The following is a 19,455-nucleotide window of genomic DNA, read 5'->3' on the forward strand; positions in this document are numbered from 1 at the left end:
TTAAGAGTGTAATAGTAACTCAATGTCATTGAGGCAACAGAGCCACAAGCATAAGAGACACACACACACCAAGAATTTGAAAAATCATCTTAGTAAAACAATATGAATTCATGATAAAAAAAGAATAGGGCATCAATAAAAACAACCAAGTAAGCACAAATTAAGCCACTACTGGCCTAAAACAAATATCCAAACATTAGCTAAAAAAGTATTTGATTGTCATCATAACCATAACAAGAAAATGATAAAATATACAGGACAAAGGCTTAAAATAAAGAGGGAGAAGGATTGGGATTAGGAAGGAAAGCATGATCTGGATGTTCTCAAAATAAGTGGTCTGCATCTTGATCATATCAGTTTTGAGAGAATCTATCACAATCTAAAAATAGACACGTGATGGTACTTGTCAAAATTCTTCGAACAAGTGAGCCTAATCCATCCTAAAGAACATAATTTAAGAAAAAAGTAGTGAAATCAGAAAGAGTAGATTAATCCAAATTTATACAAATGAGAATCAAGTCTCCAAAATACGTTACAGGTTTGGTTGTTATTAATACAAGCCTTTAATATAGATTAAGAGTATAAGTAATCATATAATTATCTTAAATAAGATAAATGCATAAGATAAAGTAGATATATCAAAGAAGTATCAAAGGTTTGTTAGCCACTACCTCGATATTTATGACACCAATATAGAATAAGTGCGATCTATAATCCACCACTCGAATCAATACCTATATGGGGTGCAGATAAATAAGAAAAAGTAAAGAAAAGCAAAGGTAAGTACAGAATCACGTGTATTCAACAAGTATCATCGATAACATACCCTAATCTAAAGCGATGGCGAGAATCACCACCACAACTACCCCAGATTTCCCAAATGTTCTATGACCAGCAAAATACAAAATTGTATTCTATCAGGATAGCCCAACACAATAGTTGATAGATTTATCAAATACAAGGTAGGCACATCAACCTAGGTGAGTCAACACTATTTCTTTATACTCATCAAATAAAGGAATTCATTTATGAAGAAAACTCATTAATATGATATATCTATCTTAATAAATTCTAATCAACCAATAATATGGGATAACACAAGGAGAGTGCACATATATAAGACTGTATATCGTGCTACCAAAATGTGCTATACAACTATCTCTTAGATCAATCCATAGTCATACCTAAGGCCTCAAATATATCAACCTTTTAATCAATATAAAATGATATAAGATAATGTAATAAAGTGAAATAAATGCTCAAACACAAAATCACAAACAAGGTTCTACCATGATAATACAATACAAAAACAAACACTAACACAATACCCAATCATGCCAAAGGATGTCAATGAAATATAGTGATAATGATGGGATGGTGATGAATATTTGAAAGTTATCACATAACTTTCTATATACACCTATTGAGCCCCGCTGCTACCAAAGTAGGACCTATGGGGGGAGGGGGGTCGCAATCTATATACTTTTAATAATCTTAATCCACCTCTCTAGATAATATTATGAATTAACATCACCACAATATCTCATAAAATGCATTAGTCAACCTTGCCAGCAAGTGACCTTCAGCCAAGGATTTTATAAAATTATTTATTTCGAATGGGAAAAACCTTAGTGATATTAATCTCCTTAACATGTATCAATGATATAAGGATATAATGCTCAAAATAAAATTGGTATGAAGATATGAATCAATTCAATACAAGTATAAGTAAGCTCAGAATCAACTCCATATGATAATGTCCATGATTTAAGCCGTCGTAGGGCTCCGCTAGTATAAATAGTCATGCATGACATCAATAATAGTATTTAAGTCCCTCGTTTAAGTATCATCATTATGATAAAGGTAATTTAATGCACTAAAATGGTCTATGATAACAAGTCAAGTCCTTACTCGGTGACACAATAACAAATATGACAATTAGATGCATAATCATAGATAGGTGTCACCACAACACATACTCTCAAAATCAGTAATAAAATCCACATAATCCCCACTCAAATACATGATAATAAATAATTTCTCAAGTCAACTATAAATTTCACATAATCCCTCTCACGGTCAACACGAAATTAACAACAACCCCAATAACAATACATCGCATAACTACTCAAACTTAGCTTGTTTCATACAATAAGTCTCATCCACCACTACAAGTCTATTTAAACTATATGTTCTCTATATCTTAATTATTCCATCACTAACTATACCAACATAATTATCTCCTAAAAGTCACTAAGTCACGATCATCACAACAAAGTCTACTAAATTAGATTCAAGCTCTAATATAGGCATCCATATACTTTATAAAAGATCACTAAATTATCCATCTATATTCTACTCTAAGGATATATATAAGTAGTAATACCAACTTAGGAAGACAATTATCTAACTACAACCCATCAGAAGACTCTAGTACCTACGGAGATGCTCATCATTTCTCCTAAAAGCGAGACCCCTAAACCTAAGTGATTTATAATTTATATGTAAATAAACATACACATAAACACTTTAAAGAAAATTAAGATATATCTCAATTTGTCTTAAAAATGATCTGCAAGCCAAAACATAGTCCAACACATCAACTGAAAGCTCTAGTCTCTCCAATCAATACCAAATACATTCAATCTAATCAAATATGATCTACAAGTCAAAAAAGTCCAACAATACCCTCTACGACTATATTTTCTCTAGGTCAAAATATGCTTTGAAAATCATTTCTAAAAATATAAGGGTAAAAATAGATTTTTTTTAGAATGGTATTCTTCATAATCATAGAGTCTATAGTTGAAAATTCACATGAAAATAAGGTAAAATCTTATTTCAAATCAAGGAAAAATCAATGTATACACTATCAAGTAAAAATCTTAAAATCAAGTTTAAAATCAAAGATTCGAAGATGAAAATATGAATTAATCAATGGAAAATAATGAAATACTATCTTATAAGCTCATCTAAAGTTAGAATATTGAAAATACATTTTAGAACTCTAAAAAATAGCATAGAAGCTTTTAAAATAGTAGAATGGAATTTTTGAATCTCAACTTTGGATAGAAATCTTAAAAAATAAAATAAAAGTTCTTGGGAAATGGGTAAAATAAAAGTAGAATTATATTTACAATGATATTATGAGAAAAATACATTGAGAATTGTCTAAATCGAAGCTTCCCAACTCTCAAAATGTCCAAAATCCTAAAACTCTATGATCTAGCTTTAAATAGACACTAGAGCCTTCAGTGATGCCCTTTTGTGGTCACAATATAAATGCTCACGATCATGGAAGTATTTTATGGCAAGTCATTGCAGTCATAACTAAAGGTCAGGATCGTGACCTTTGTTGCACCAACAATAGCTGTCTATCCTAAAATGACTATATCTATCGCGACCTCTGTTGCACCACCAATAGCTATCTATGCTAAAATGACTAGATCTCTCTTATATGAGTACAAAGTTCATTGATTCTTTTTGCGATGGTTCTAAATTTTGATACAGAACTAATGGTACCATACACATGCATAAAATATCTCATTAAATATAGGTGATACTATTAAAACTCAATGATGTAAAACTCCAAACTCTCACCAACTACCTAAAAATCATATGAGATCTCTCAAACACAACTGAACTATGATACTAGACAAAAATTTTACATTTTGAACTCAAAGGAATAATTAAATTTCTCCTAAGAGATTGTTTATAATAAATTAACCCATGAAACTCCTTTTAGGCTATTTGAACTAGTTTTCAATGAAGAGATCAAAATATAGAATACGAGATCAAAACTCAAACTAACCATGCTAATAATCCAAAATTGATATTTTGAATCTAATAAAACTATCAGAATCCTAATTCGATACTCTAATCACAAAATATTGATCGAAGTGAAACTGTTCCCTTTAAGGATGTTCAAAATCATGATTTCATATAAAACATTTTCAAATATATCTGGGACTGTGCAATCTATCTCCACAACTCATAAATAAAATAAAGAAACTATAGAAAAGAGAAAAATGTCCAAAATACAGAAATATATAAATTTTAATACGAGGATCATTACAGAATCCACTTGAGCTTGAGAACTCGCCAAACACTCCTCCATGTCAGCATTTTCACCTTTCAGCAGGTCAATCTCCTTTTGTGTTACTTTTAAGTCTAGAACAACTTTTGAAATGGCTAAAGACTATCCCTTTGTTGCAACACGATGCTTAGAACCATAAGTGATCCCAAGCTAACCCATGGTATTGACACAACTCATGAGAAAATTAATAAAACTCATGAATTTGGAAATACTAAGAGGAAGTGAAATCATAAGATAAACTTGTTTAATACAACATTGTTAAAAACATTTACAACATTGAATTATACAAAAGGAAACTGTAGCTAAGTACATTAACTCTGAATAACTATTTATGAAGCTCAAAACATGAACCCAATTACCTTCATTCAATACATATGATCTAAAGAAAATACTTTAACTTCTATAAGACTGGGGCTCCGAAAATAGAAGAAATCATCACCTACTGACTAAAAGTTATAGTCTGAAATAGTCATGAGCATGAGAATGAGAACCTGAATCTATATCACACGCTAAATATAGGTAGAAGAGTTATGCATTTTAGTACTTTGAATGTACTGAGCATGTGAGATATGCAATAATCAAGAACAATACTTGAATTATGCTTCAAAACTATGTTTGAATACAATACATAAAGCCATGAAAAATGTATATATGAAATCTGAGGATGAAAATATTCAATGACTATGTCATAGAAAAACTAAGATATAAATCATGAGCTAAAACAATTTGGACTGGAAAGCTGAGGAAAACATATGTATTTCATGTACTATAAATTACCCTTATTTGTTTTTAGTAAAAGTTATACACTCTTGATACTTACAAACATATTTTGATTCTGAGATTCAATTTTGGTCTTAGAATTCTCTTGTATTGATTTTGGTTGATTAATTCAATCAAAGTTTTGGGTTTTCAGTTGTGATTATTCTGATTACATCTTATGCTTTCCATCATTAATGTTGTTAATTACTTTACAAGCATGAGCGGCTAAAACCCCTTATCTAGGGTTGTGGAAACCCTAGCAGATTGACGAAGTAGGGGAAGTGCTATGTTGTTCTAAACCAATACCGGTGCATGTATTGTATTAGCTTCACTTTAATAGTCATCTTAGCAATTTCAAATATTAGGATCCCGCCCAGATTATTGCTGCTTACTCCAAAATAGTAGTGACTTGGAAAAGATAATTACAATAGTAATTTTAAGTTTAACTGTTGGTCCGCGCTACTAGGTATTATTTAAGTATGATGGTTAGCTTTCATATGATAACTGGAGACTTAAAAGGTAATAACTAACTGGGATCTAGGATAAGAGTTAGTAAGGCGATATCCTGAGACCAAAAATGTAAAGGGTGAAATTTGTCAGCTAGTCTAGAAGATAATTGATGGTATATAACTTATCAAATTCTACATACAACGTATCAGGTTGGCTCAGTAAAACATGATAATCCTACGGAGTCAGGAAGCTAGAGAGAACACAATCCTAGTGTTCACCAATGACTAATTTCTACCAAAGTTGATATTAGCTACTTGTTCAATATTGATATTTCAATCCCACTATTTACTTTTTTAGTTTGGCCCATTAATTACAACAGTTAAGATCCGTAATTCCATGTATTCCCATGGGATTTGAACCCAATATTTTTAAGGTTATTATATTTGACAACGATCGTATAATATTCAGATTGAAGGTGTAGCTTGGGCATTATCAAATTTTGGCGCCGTTGCTGAGGAGTACGATGAGTTATGAATTAAAGTTGTTGCAGTTTTTAGGTATTTTTTGTTTTATTCTCAGTTGGGTATATACCGGTGTATACCTAGCACATAGAGAAGATGTAATACCTTACTCCAGTGAATCTGAATACAGAGAGGATCATACAAACACCTAGTTGGATGACAGAGTTAAAAAAATATAATATTCCTAAAGGGATTCATTATGATGCACACCAGGTGCCTCCTTTTCCTCCTGAAGGAGTTAAAGACATTATTAAATTGCAGACAGGGGAGATATTAGCATAAGCTACTTATCAGAAGAGGAAAGAAAATGCTCAGAAGATGGCTCGAGAGGCAGAGTTAGCTATGTAGAGACAGAAAATAGACCACTGAGCAACACTCGACGGTATTCAAAATAGAGCTAAATGTGGTCGTGCTCAAGTAATACCAATATACCAATATTTGATTCCATGTGAGGAGGATGAAGAGGATCTGGGGTATGTTGGGCTGGCAGAGATTAGAGCTATTGTTCCTCCTATTTTACCCCAAGGCATTAAGTTTGACATAATGAGCCTAATGATTCAGCTCTTAAATCTGAAGGGTATATTTGTGGGTTTACCTATAGATGATGCAAACATGTACCTTAAAAATTTCATTAGGATCTTTAGTTCGTACTCAAATCTAGGGGTATATCAGAAGGTGCTTGGACTGAGGTTGTTTTCCTTCTTACTTACAGGAGAAACATATTTATGGTTAGGGGAACTGCCAAGAAGATCTACCATTACATGGAAGGAGTTGTGCAGGCAACTCTTAACCAGTTCTTTCCTTCATCCAAGATGTTGCAGCTTAAGGAGGAGATTTATAATTTCAGGAAGTTGTAGTCAGAATCTATGTATGAGTCATGGTTTAGGTTTAAGAAGAAGCTGCGTATGGTGCCCAACCATTAGATTTCAGGGATGAGCTTATTGAAGATATTTTCTATAGAGCCTTGACCATCAGTTCCATAGCCATGACAGACATCATCTCTGAAGGTGCTTTTATTAGACTACGTTGGGAGATAGCTTTAGATATGCTAGATCAGATCTCACTTACTAACTGAGGGTAGCAAACTTAGGAGGCTGAAAGGGGATATAACACAGATGCTATTGGAGACTCTTGCAACCAAAAGGTAGTTGATGATTCAGAGGGGTAAAAAATTATAATGATGAGAACTGATCTTAGGTTACCAACAAAGCAGTTTGTAGTAACAACTTCCTATAAAATAAACACAGTAGAAGAACAGGGGTCAGCATCCAAAGCTTATAAGTCAGAATTTAAGGAGAAAGCAAACTATTTGGATCGTTAGTTGGTGAGTTTCCGACCCCAAGGGCAAGGAAACCAAGGTTAAAACTATTATAATAGATACAGAGATCATAGTAGTGAGTGAGATAGTGACCGGAGAAAGAAGGATAAAAATAAAGAGAAGGAAGAAAGGTACATTCAGCCTGGTAGATAAGATACAAAATCAAGAATAGAAGAGATGCTGAAAAAGCCAGTAAAGGGTCAAGAAAATTAGGAAAACAATCTTAAGGAGATCAAGGCTGATATTTCAGGGTTGACACAGAAGGTTGAATCTCATGCTACTGCTATCAAGAAGTTGTAACAATAATTTGGGCAGATGTCAACAACACTAAACCAGAGGCAGCCAAGTATCCTTCTGAGCAACAGTGTGAAAAATTTAAAAAATGACAGTCATGTTCTTGCCATTACCACATGGAATGGTATGACTACTATGGATGCCCATTACCTATTGCAGAAGTGATAAGGAATGATAAAGCTGCTGTTGATGAGACATCCACTGTAGAGTTAGAAAAGGCAACAAGTGGTAATGGTACAATTAGTAAGGACAAAGGTAAGGGTCTAGTCGTTGAGCTAGAAATAAGCCTTTTATTTAGAGACTAAGCAGAAGAGAGAAAGAAAAGTTCAAGCAATTCAGTGAGATGTTGAAAAAGTTGCTTTTGAATATCTCTCTTCTTAAGGCGTTAGAATAGATGCCTAGATATGCTAGGTTTAAAAAGCAATTAGTTACAAAGAAGAAAGGGGCTACAATTGAAGATAATAATGGGTTGCACTATTATAGTACAGTCATGACCAGGTCTTTAGCCCCAAAAGAGAGTGATCCTAGAGAATTCACTATACCATGCACTATTGGGTCATTATGGTTTGCCAGAGCCTTATCTGACTTAGGATCCATCATAAATTTGATGCCACTGGCTGTATTCAAGAAATTGGTCTTGAGCCCTCTCGAATCGATTGCAATGCAATTGTTGATGGCTGACCAATTATGGAGAAACCTATGTGTATTTATTTTGATGTGATTATGAGAGTTGATAACTTTATCTTTTCGACTGACTTTGTCATTTTGGACTGTGAGGTTGACGCTTAGATACCCATCATATTAAAGATACTATTTATAGCCACAAGTAGAGCGATGGTGGATATAGAGAAGGGAGAGCTAAAGTTTAGAGTCAACGGTGAAGAGGTCACATTCAACATTCAAAAAATAATGAAACAACCAACTGACGTGAGAGTGGTGTCAGTGATAGATTATATTAATGATGAAGGAGCGTGTTTCTATGGGTATCTTGATGAATTTTCAGTAATCAAGGCACCTACATTGTGCAGTGATGGTAAATTAAGTACTGGGTGGGAGGCAACCCACTATTTTAGTGTTCACTTATGTTTGTTTTTCTTTTGTAGGTTTATAGCTTATGGACTTACCCAGTATAGTAGGATTGCTACATTTATAAATTTCTAGTTAAGGGGACTTTGTAACCAACCTATTAGGGTCACAAGTCTCACTCGAGCTAGGTAATATTAAGCTATAATTGTAAAGATGAAATTTTGAGGATAATAATGGAAAATTCTATACTTTGACATATAATCATACTTTTAAAGTCATTAATTCAAGTTACAGAACCTTAAGTAGTTGGGTAAACATCAAAATGCAAAGTCCAGGAAGCAAGAAATTCAGCCCAAAAATCAGGCCTACTTGCGCCCAGCACATGCAAATCGTATGTGGGACATGCGCCTATTGGCAGGCCGCATGTGACAGCCACAAGTGGCCTAGTTGTGGGCCCAAATTCAATTAAATTTTGGGCCCACCAATGCTTAAACAAGAACTAATTCAGCCCTCTTTCTATTTAAATATAATTTGGCTCATTCTAACTCATTCAAATCCTCAAAATCTTATTCTTTTAAGATCCAAACTTCCCTCTCAAAGCATCAACTAATACCACACTTAGAAGAAGGCTAAATTGAAACTCATTTGGGGTACCAAATTGTAAACACACTAAATACAAGCTCAATCTTGGGTTTTACTTTATTTCTTCGTAGTTCACTTCCAAATTCTCAAATAAAAGGTAACTTTTTCATCTCCTAATAGTTATATCTTGATTTAAATATTAAACAAGCAAGCTGATATATTTATTTATATGGAAAATATACTGAAATAAGCATGCTTGTATGTAGGAGCCATGAAGTAGCCTAAAATCTTGATGTGGGGCTTTGTTTTAAATTAAATTCTAAGGTTATGCCCTAAATGGAAGTTGAACTTGAACAAGTAAAGGAATACCAAAAGTTGAGCATGTTAGTTTGCATTGAAAATCATGATTCTTGATATATGTCTGCACATTGGACTTGTTGGGACTACAAATAAGTTATAGAGGTGTGAAAATTGAGGAAAAATTCAAACTTTTCAAACTTCAATGTTTTTCTTCAACTTTTGCAATCCCTCATTTTATGTTGGAAACTAACACCTAGTTTTTTTTGCATACATATGACTCCAAAAGTTGCTAAGAATAAGGTGGATACATTGAGGAGATAGGATGAGTCGCCCGAGCCTAGTGGCTCAGTAGAGGAGTGCCCTATTTTACAACTTAGAGCAACAATAACCAGGGTGACACAAAGAGTGACTAGATCCCAGGTGCGCCAGGAAGTCAAGACTATTATTTTAGGCACTATGGGACAACCTCTACCTGAGAAAAGCCAGCCTATAACTGACCTAGGTATCAGAATAAGGTTATTCAGGTTGTCCAGGCTACTTTTGATCGACTGAGGATAAAGTTAGCCAAAATATCACCTCCACACTCTCCTTCATTGAGTGATGATGATGATGAGGATGAGTCAGATTCTGAGCTAATTTCACAGGGTATAGCTAGGACCCCCAGTCTGAGAAGGGGTCCCAAGATTCATCTGAGGCTGTAGATCAGGGGAGTCATCTGCGGTACCCCATTATAAGGAGGGTACCATAGCTCATGCATAACCATCAGGTATACCCAGTCTAAAAAGGGTACAGAGTAGGCTTTCCCTAATGTGCCTATTCTAGATGAAGAGGCATCAACACAATAAGGATAGAGACTGACATGCCTAAGAGGCTTATTTTTAAAGAGCACAGGATTGAGCTATTTGGGTTGAAAAGAGTACCATCATTGTGGGCAGCCTTTAATCATTATCAATTGGAGTGGATGATTAGACCACTCAGTTCCTACATCCCAACTTTTGTATGAGAGTTTTATGCATCATATCATGCCATGATAGTCTTTCGATGCACAGATTTACAAGTCTGATAAGGCATATGAAACAACCATAACTTGAGTAGACCCTTGTAAGAGGGGTTAAGGTTGATCTTTTTACAACAACCATCCTGCGAGTTCTCTTTGGTCTAGACTATATAGTCCCAACATCTATAGTAGAGTGTGACTATAGACTAAGAGTTGCATATGACAAATATATTATTAGAGTGGCTGAGCATATATATGAGAGAGTTAAGATGGCTAGGTAGATCATTGGCTATATTTCACCTTTGGTGATGAGACTCTGTGGATCGAGGGACATTGTGTAATAAAGAAGAAATCATTGACTTTTGCAGTTAAGTTTTAGTGGTTCATCATTTGACATAGACTGTTCCCAACTACTTCAAATAATGTATTGACCTGGGAAAGAGTCGCCCTGATTGCTAGTATAATGGTCGGGTATGCTATTGACTTTGTAGCTATCATCCGACATGAGATTCATTATAGAGCCTTTAGGGAGGTGATAATTTTGCCATTCCCGTGCCTTATTTAGAGATACCAATCTTCTATATTACCAGGCCTTAAAAAAGGCCAGACATGATTCATTGGAATCTACAGTTATTAAGAGGTAGAGGCATGTTGAGATAGCAGTAGGTGCATCTTCTAGTAGTGCATCGCCACCACCACCACCTCTACAAGTAGATATACCCTCATCTGAGGATGCTCATGATATAGATGCTTAGTACAACCTAGGTATGTCTTCATTCCCTTTCTTTTATATTGTTTTAGTGCATTAGGGATAATGCATAGTTTTTAGTTAGGGGTGGGGTATACTGTAGCTGCCATAGGTTTTTATTGCCATGCTTCTTTTTCTATCGGCAACCGGAATGACTAGGATAAAATTTGTGTCATATTGTGTTGTATTTTTGTGTAGTTAGGAGATTACTTAGTATTTAGGGCAGTTGTCATGTTTTTGATTGATTTTTGAGAAAAAATGGTACCCCTTCAAAATTTTAGAACTGTGTAAAGTTATATAAGTGTGAATATTGTGGATCTTATTATGGCATTAGGACTAGAGACTTGATATTCACTTGCTAACAATTTCATGAACCAAATAAGTAGTAGCTTGTAATAGTGACTTGGTTCCATGTGTGTGTGAGATACTACTTAGTTCCCTTTGTGTGGTGAATTCAAAACTTGCCCGGTTAGTCTTGCTTAGGTTGTAGGATAGTCGGTTAGGAAAGGATCATAGGTCATTTTTAATGTTGGTTTATTTTTATCCTAAATAACCTTTACAATATGAAATAATATCCCTTGATCCCTATTTTAAGCCTTATAGAATATTTTTCTTATTTCAACTGTTACCTTTCTATTTTTATTGAAATAACCTATTTTATCCATTCCTCTATGGATGTTATACCTCAGCTCAGGAAAATAGCCTAAGTTGAGAGTGGCTATCATAGGGGTGATGTGATGTAAAGTGGGTATGTAAAAGAGTAAAATGAGAGAGAAAGAAAAAAAGTTAGTGTAACTCTATCCGACATGAGTGTCTCTTGACTGTCCCTGCATTGACATACATTATTTCATATGAGTGAGTAGGACTTCTGTATTGTGAGGGCACATACGTCGTATTGCTAGATGCTTACTTATTTTGGGTAGTGTAACTTGTCTATATCTTTATGGTTGTCTGTTTCTAATGTAATGCCGTACCTTGATCTGATTGTGTCATATTTTTGTGCTTCATGTTTATACACAGTTAATTTTGAAAGGTTAAAATAGGAGAGGGTATTGTGGTTTGAGATTAAAGAATTGATTGACTGCCTTGAATAACTTAGATTCGCCTATTTAAGTGTCGTATTTTGTTTTATTATGTTGTGTTTCTTGAGGACATTCAAATGTTCTAAGTTGAGGGTGTTCATATTCTATACAAATGTAACACTTTTGATACTTAAAACTTTAAAAATATGCAAGTTTCTTAGGTCGTTTTGTTAGATATGATGTGTTTTGGTACGTTTTACCGAAAACTAGGTGTTGGAGGCAAAGTTTAAGAAAAAATATGAAAAATAGAGTTTTTGTCCACTTACTTGATCACTTTTGGGCATTTGTGGCACTTAATGGATGTACGTGACAAAATCATATATTGAAACTTGAAATTTGGAAGCTTGGTTGCAAGAATTGGAAGGCCTGGCACTTACCTATGTCTATATATGGACCACATGTAGCACATGTGGTTTGTTTGTGACTAAGATAAGTACCAAAATTAAAGATCCAAAGAGTTAAAGAGCTGAAGAAGAACTTTTAGCACTTACCTATGTACGCAAGAAGCACATGCAGACCATATATGGGTAAGGTAAGTGCCAGAAGTTGAAACACCCTGGGTTCTATCCATTGGAAGTTTCCTGAGCTTTGAGCTCACTACAGTAGTAACGAATCACCATATAAGTCGTATGGTGTAGGTACAAGTTAGGTGACCAAACTCGTAAGGTGTCCAGTGTGTGAGGGTTAGTTTTCTATTATGGGTACGACTTGCTAGGTACGGGTCATATGGTTTGGTATGGGTCATTGGGTTGATCCTTTACTTAATCTGAAACTTAGGGACTTGACTTTGCTCTGAGTAAGAGTGTCTCACTAACAGCCATGAGGATAAGGTATGAGTGGTATAATCTAGTCGTATGTTGTCCAGTGTCAATCCCTTTGTATTTTGTATTGGGTATGACTGGACCATATGAGTCGTATGGCCTAGTCACGGGTTGGGGCAATGAATTCATATGGTGGACAAGTTATGGGTGGCCAATCTTTTGTTCTGGTTACAACTGGATGGTACTAGTCATTTAATGTGGTGATGAGTTGGAGGGTCTACTAGTACCAACCTGAGGGATTTTTACAGATTAAGTTGGGTGTATTCTGGACATTTCTCCTCTTAATTTCTTTGGACTCCATGACATAAAATACCTTTTGGGACTTTATTTACCTATTATTCTAAATCAAACACTCTTAAAAATTTGTTAGATCTCTCTGAAGCTCTTGGTTTAAGAAAAGGCAAGGGTTACTACAAGGCAATCAATTAGGGGCTTTTAAGAGTGAATCTCTCTATCATCCTTGGTTTGTAAGGCATGTTACTCCTCTCTCATTGTTATTTCAACTAAAAGCATGTTTTAATGAATGGTTTTTATGTTATTATTATGGTATTTTTTGGTTTTGAAATAGATGTTGGGGGTTTTTGGTTATTCTTGGTTTGATAATGCTTTCCCATGTTTTACTTATGGTTTAACATGTAATAATTATGAATTGAACATGTGGTTTGAAGGGAATGGTCAATTGGTACTTGGTTTTGGTTTTGAGAACTATATGCCCTCAACATGTTTGTTAAAATGCCATTGAGAATGATGTTGTCGCATAGTTTGACTATTCTTGAAAGCGTTACATTGCATAATACGGTAATGGAACTTAAATTGGTATGGATGGTTTTAAATAGATTAGAAAGGCCTTGGTGGCCAGATTATTAGTTTAATTGGAAACTTTGAAGTCAAATTGGCTTAATGGCTGATGAGTGATAATTCTACCATTCATTCGTACAAATTATACACACACACATTACTATGTTTTGCATTAGAAAATGAGGCATTATCCAAATTTAAGTGCACTAACGCCCACATTTCACAGGTATGAAGTGAAAAAGGTGAGCATATGTCGAACGAAACTAAAAAGGGAGCAAATGGAAGCAAAAAGAGTGCAGCTGGAAACCTGAAGCAGCCAGCCTCAGTTACCGCAATTGCAGTCATCAGACCTCGGTCCCCGTCAGTCTAGGTGGTTAGCAAAGTGCGGTCAACAGAACCTAATCATGGTTGTATAGCCGTGATCGTGGTCAAACACACCTGATTGCGGATCAGTGGCAATAGGACCAAAGGCAGAATTGTAAAATGTCACGGACTAAACCCAAATCATATGTAAGTAAAATCACTTTATTCTTTAGGGTATTGCTTATCTCATAATATATTTTTGAATTCTAATCTTGAAATCCTAATTGGGCAAGTGTGTAATAAACTTTGGAGGCTCAAATTTCTTAGTTTCTTGCTGAAAAATGAATGCTTTAGTTGACCCACATGGTATATCTCTCTTTACTTTCTTTATGAGTAGCTAAATAATTTAGTCTTGGGATTATGTTGAACTAGAGTGTGATTATGTGTGGGTATTATTTTGTTTGCATGGATTTTAGTTGTTGAGTATGGATTTCACCATTGCTTGAGCTTATATGTTGGAATTTGATGGGTAAAAACTCTAAATATCCAAATAGGTTTGATGGGTGAAAGCTCCAAGCTCTAGAAACCCGAGATTTAGGTGAGTATTAGGTAACCCATAACATTCTCACAAGAGGGTTATCAGGGGACAAAGCAATGGTGAACAACTAAGCCTATGGTTCACTACCCTTTATCATCCTAGAAATAGGGATGCTTGGTTGAGGTTTTTGGTGGCTATATAAACTCCACATTTGTTAGGTGCTTGAAAGGGCCAATTGGTGAAATCGTTAGGGTTTTGTCAACAAATTGACTCCAATGATATTCTCCCTATCCTATCCATTAATTTACAACTAAATCCCATGATAAATCAACATTGTCCCACTTGCTTCACCTTTAAGGAAACATAATCCCAAGATTTCTCCAAATCTTGAATTCAAACCAAAGATAACATTCTCTCCGTACTTGTTAAAGTTTGTGTGAAGAGTTTTCAAACATATCCCCCATATACGTATACATGTTGTTTCCATTAGCATTCTGGGTAACCTTACAGTAACTTGAGTTAGAAGTCTATAGCATTTACGCTTTGAGATTCGACCCTAATTTTTATTGGGCTACTTGACAATGACCGTCTACCCCTTAATTATGGGAGTAAGTGGAGTGTTATCAAAATGGTGCCATTGCCGAGGAGTGAAATATAAATTTTACTTGTGTGGTGCTATTCTTACTTGGGAATACCCAGAGTGGCTAATTTACTTTATTTGTTGTCTTTGACTATTTTGTATGTGATCAAAGTATGAACGAAGGAGTGGGCAATAATGCAAGTAATTTTGGCCCCTTTGATGCCTCACTAGATGATTAGGGCCAATTAAATGAGGCGAGGCAAACAAGTGCTATCCGTATACCGCCAACCAATGGAAATGGTGTTTTTCACGTGACTAGCGTTATGCTTCACATGTTGCAAATGAAAGGATTATATGGGGGTCAAGCATATGAGGACCCAAATGTTCATTTAAAAAACTTTATGGAAGCTTGTGCGTTGTTTAACATAGCGCATATTACACAAGAATCCATCCGGCTTCGGTGCTTCCCATTTTCACTAATGAGCGTGGTGGTTTTATGGCTCCGCTCACTTCTACCCAGCTCAATCACATCTTGGGAGGATCTCACCATGGTGTTCCTTGATAGATACTTCTCAATATCAAAAATGCTTCAAAAGAAGGATGAGATTGTAAACTTCTAGAAATTGAATGGAGAACCATTGTTTGAAGAGTGAAAGTGGTTTAATGGAAAGATATCATAATGACTAAATCATGAAGTCCCAGATAAGATGCTCCTTGAGATTTTTTATAGAGCTCTTGACCCATTGGACAAAATGGTTGTTGATAATGCAACAGGTGGCTCTATTGTGAAATTGTATCATCTTGCGGCTTTCTGATTAATAGGTAAAGTATCCAAACAAAACCAGGGGTGGAACACCCGTGATGCCGATATTATTAAGATCCTTTCTACTACTTCCATGGTGACCAATGAGCAAAGAAAATAAAAAGATGAGAAGGGAGAGAATATGGCCAAGATAATGACCCAACTTGAGCTTCTAACAAAACATGTTATGGGTGTACCCGCGAAAGTGTTAAATGCTGTAACATCAAATCCTTATGAAGAAGATGATGAGGCAAACAAGTTGGATGAAGAGATTTGGTACTTGACAAACTGCTCAAGGGGTTCTCGCCCCGCCTATCAAAGGCAAGGTGGGAGCCAATGTTGGATGGATCTTGACTGAGCTAGAGATTGGAGAGATAGGGAACTTGATTATGACCGCTACATCCATCCTCATGATAGGGCCAAGGACAAAGAGCCAAATGTCATCAATCCTAAAAAGTTCAAGACCAAAGATGTGTTAGCAAAGATTTTGAGTAGAGTTGAAGGTACGAACAAAATGGTTCGTGAATTGAAGGGTGACTTCTTTGTGCTCTCCCAAACAACGGTGTCTCATTCCACCTGCATCAAATAATTAGAGACCCAAGTCAGGCAAATCTCTATGCAACTAAATGCAAGGGCTAGGGTGGACTCTGAGTGACGCAATTACTAACCCAAAGAATGAAGCACAAGTACTAGCAATTGTCACTAAAAGTGGAAAAGCACTTGATGAGCCCCTTAGAGGAGATGTGAGTGAAAATATGCTCAAAGCCAAGGCAAAATAAGGTAATGCCCTAAAGAATAGAGGCAAGTGATGAGAGCGAGATGGATGAAAGCAATGAGAAAGTGGTTGAAGTTGAAAAACAGCAAGGAAAAGTAAGGCTGATCATCCATGTTCCTCCTTCGTTCCCTCAATAGTTGCATAAAAAGGAAGAGAGTGACAAGTTGAGAAAATTTATGACAAAACTTCGCAACCTCTCAATAAATATCCCACTATTTGAGGTGATACAAGAGATTATGAGATATGCTAAGTTAATGAAAAAGTTAATGTCTAAGAAGAAGCTCGTTGAGGGTGATACCTTTGAGGTTACTCATGGGTGTAGCGCTATCATGGATAGCAAAGTTGCAGAAAACAAGGATGACCCTAGAGCGTTCACTATCCCTTGCACCATTGGGACTCATGAGTTTGCAAAAGCTTTTTGTGACCTTGGTGTAAGCATCAACCTAATGCCTTTTGTCATATATAAGAAACTTGGATTGGATACTCCTACATCGAACTCGATGAGACTTTTAATGGCGGACCAGTCTATAAAAATATCGGTGGATATATTGTTTGATGTCCTGGTGAAGGTGGACAAACTCATTCTCTCGGCAGATTTTATTTTACTGGATTGCAAGATGGACCAAGAGGTGCCTATCATTATTGGTCGTCCTTTCTTGGCCACCAGGAGAGCCACTGTCGATCTAGAGCTGTGAGAGATGAAATTTTGGGTACAAAAGATGATGTCTTATCAAAAATTTATAATTTAAAGAAACAAACCATAGAGCTCCAAGTAGTATTTGTGGTGGATGTTGAGAATGAGAAAGTGAATAATGAAGAGTTTGAGGTGCCACTGTGAGATTAAAAAAATAAAGACGTCGTGCCAAGGCAATAACTAAGTCGCTAGGTGGGAGGAAACCGACAAATGCCATGAGAGTGGCTCATATCCTTTTTTGTTATGTTCTTATAGTGTAGATGTTGCCTTTGTATTTGAATAATCCACGTATTTATGGCACTTTGGATTATATTGAATGAGCTTTAAAAGGGGAAAGTGTGAAAGTCTACTTTGATAATGCTGAACAGAGGAAAATTGGGGAGCAAAAACTGCTCTCAGTTTCTGCAATCGCAGTCACCATGCATGATCGCGGTTACGTTGGTGTCCGTGGTCGTAGCCCTTGACCGCAGTTGTAGTTATTTTGGTCATTTAACCCGTAGTCTCCTTTATTTCCCTCATACTCCTTTTTTAAGATTGTACTCTTAAATCTAAGCTACATTGTTGGCCAAGTTGTAAGCTCTCAAACAGTCTCCATGCACATCCCTCTTATATCACAACTTCGGTAGGTGACACAAATCCTTACTTTTATTTTGGAAAATAGGTCATTGAGCGCATGATTAAGAAAGGGCCTAGAGTTTTAATTGTTATGCCTTACATGTTGTCATACTTATAATTTTTGTGGTGTTTGTTGCTTGATTGAGGTGTGCACACAAGTGGGGAAACCTTGAGTACCCAATAGTGTGTAAAAGAAGTAGAGAAATGTAATATGCACACGTTGTGTTTGATAAATTGCTCAAATAAACTTTCAATAGTGACATTTAATTTTGAAGGGCACATTCACACACACCAGTAGCATTGTTCATATGACCTTCATTTGCACATATATTGTAGAACATGCTAGTAGTCTATAATTGGGAGGAAGTTGAACATGCAGAATTAACATTGAACCAGCCTCATTTACCGTAACCACAGTAATATGCATGTGGTTTTGATCCGCGATCGCGGTAAATAAGGGTAGGTTCTTGCTATGTCAAAAACCCTGTACTTCCAATTTTTATCCAGGAAAACCCAAGAAGCTAGTCCAATGAACTTTAATGATCAATCTAGCACTGATTACATAATTCAAATGACATTGAAAGATCTAATGTGTGTTTAGTGCTTTCAGGACAACCTCATGGATAAGTTAGATCAGATCAGATTCATGGCACCCGAATGTCACACTCACCACTACAATGATCTTTCAAAGAAAAAATTTCTTTTGGAAAGAGGAATTTGTTTGGAGAATGTATCGAATAAGCTATCGAATTTTCACCACAAACTTGCAGCCGTAGTGTGGAAGTGCTTTTCCTCAGATCCATGCCTTGCAAATGAACATTGGGTCCATGAAATTTATGCCAATATCAGTGAAGTATCTTTCTTATTCCCACTCAATGTGATTGTAAAGATACGTGGAAAGCTGGTAAAATTTGGGGATAAGCAAATCAATGATATTTATGGGCTCAAGCAGGCAGACATGGGTGAATTCAAAGAGAAGGGGTATAAATTGGGGAATTGGTTGGCACAATGACTATGTATCGAAAAGAAAGTCTCATGGACCCAAACTAAAAGCAACATCTCCATGAATGACTGTATTTCCGAGGCTTGGATATAGTTGCACATCATTTGTAGCCGAGTGTCTCCTTGCACCTATATGACAACAGTCCCAGAATTGCATGCTTGGATGGTTGCTTGTATTCTAGACGACATCTCTTTGGATGTTGTCAACTCATGGTCAATGAAGTAGATCATTTCAAAAACCAAGGTGGTACAAATCTTTTTTACCCCTCTCTAATTACTGAGCTTTGCAAGAGAGTAGGGGTGGAAAGTATGCTTGTGATACATGGGTGCATCCTAGTGACCCCATCTACACAT

The 19,455-nt window shown here is 35.8% G+C and overlaps 1 protein-coding gene across 1 annotated transcript; it reads left to right on the top strand.

Annotated features, from left to right (window-relative positions):
- Positions 1-17,056: 17,056 nt before the first annotated feature.
- LOC107868879 lies at positions 17,057-17,485 on the top strand. Its single transcript, XM_016715498.1, has one exon. It carries the CDS (start codon positions 17,057-17,059, stop codon positions 17,483-17,485), a length of 429 nt encoding a protein of 142 aa, XP_016570984.1.
- Positions 17,486-19,455: the final 1,970 nt, after the last annotated feature.

Source organism: Capsicum annuum, chromosome 4, assembly GCF_002878395.1.
Source record: "Capsicum annuum cultivar UCD-10X-F1 chromosome 4, UCD10Xv1.1, whole genome shotgun sequence".
NCBI classification, from domain to species: Eukaryota; Viridiplantae; Streptophyta; class Magnoliopsida; order Solanales; family Solanaceae; genus Capsicum; species Capsicum annuum.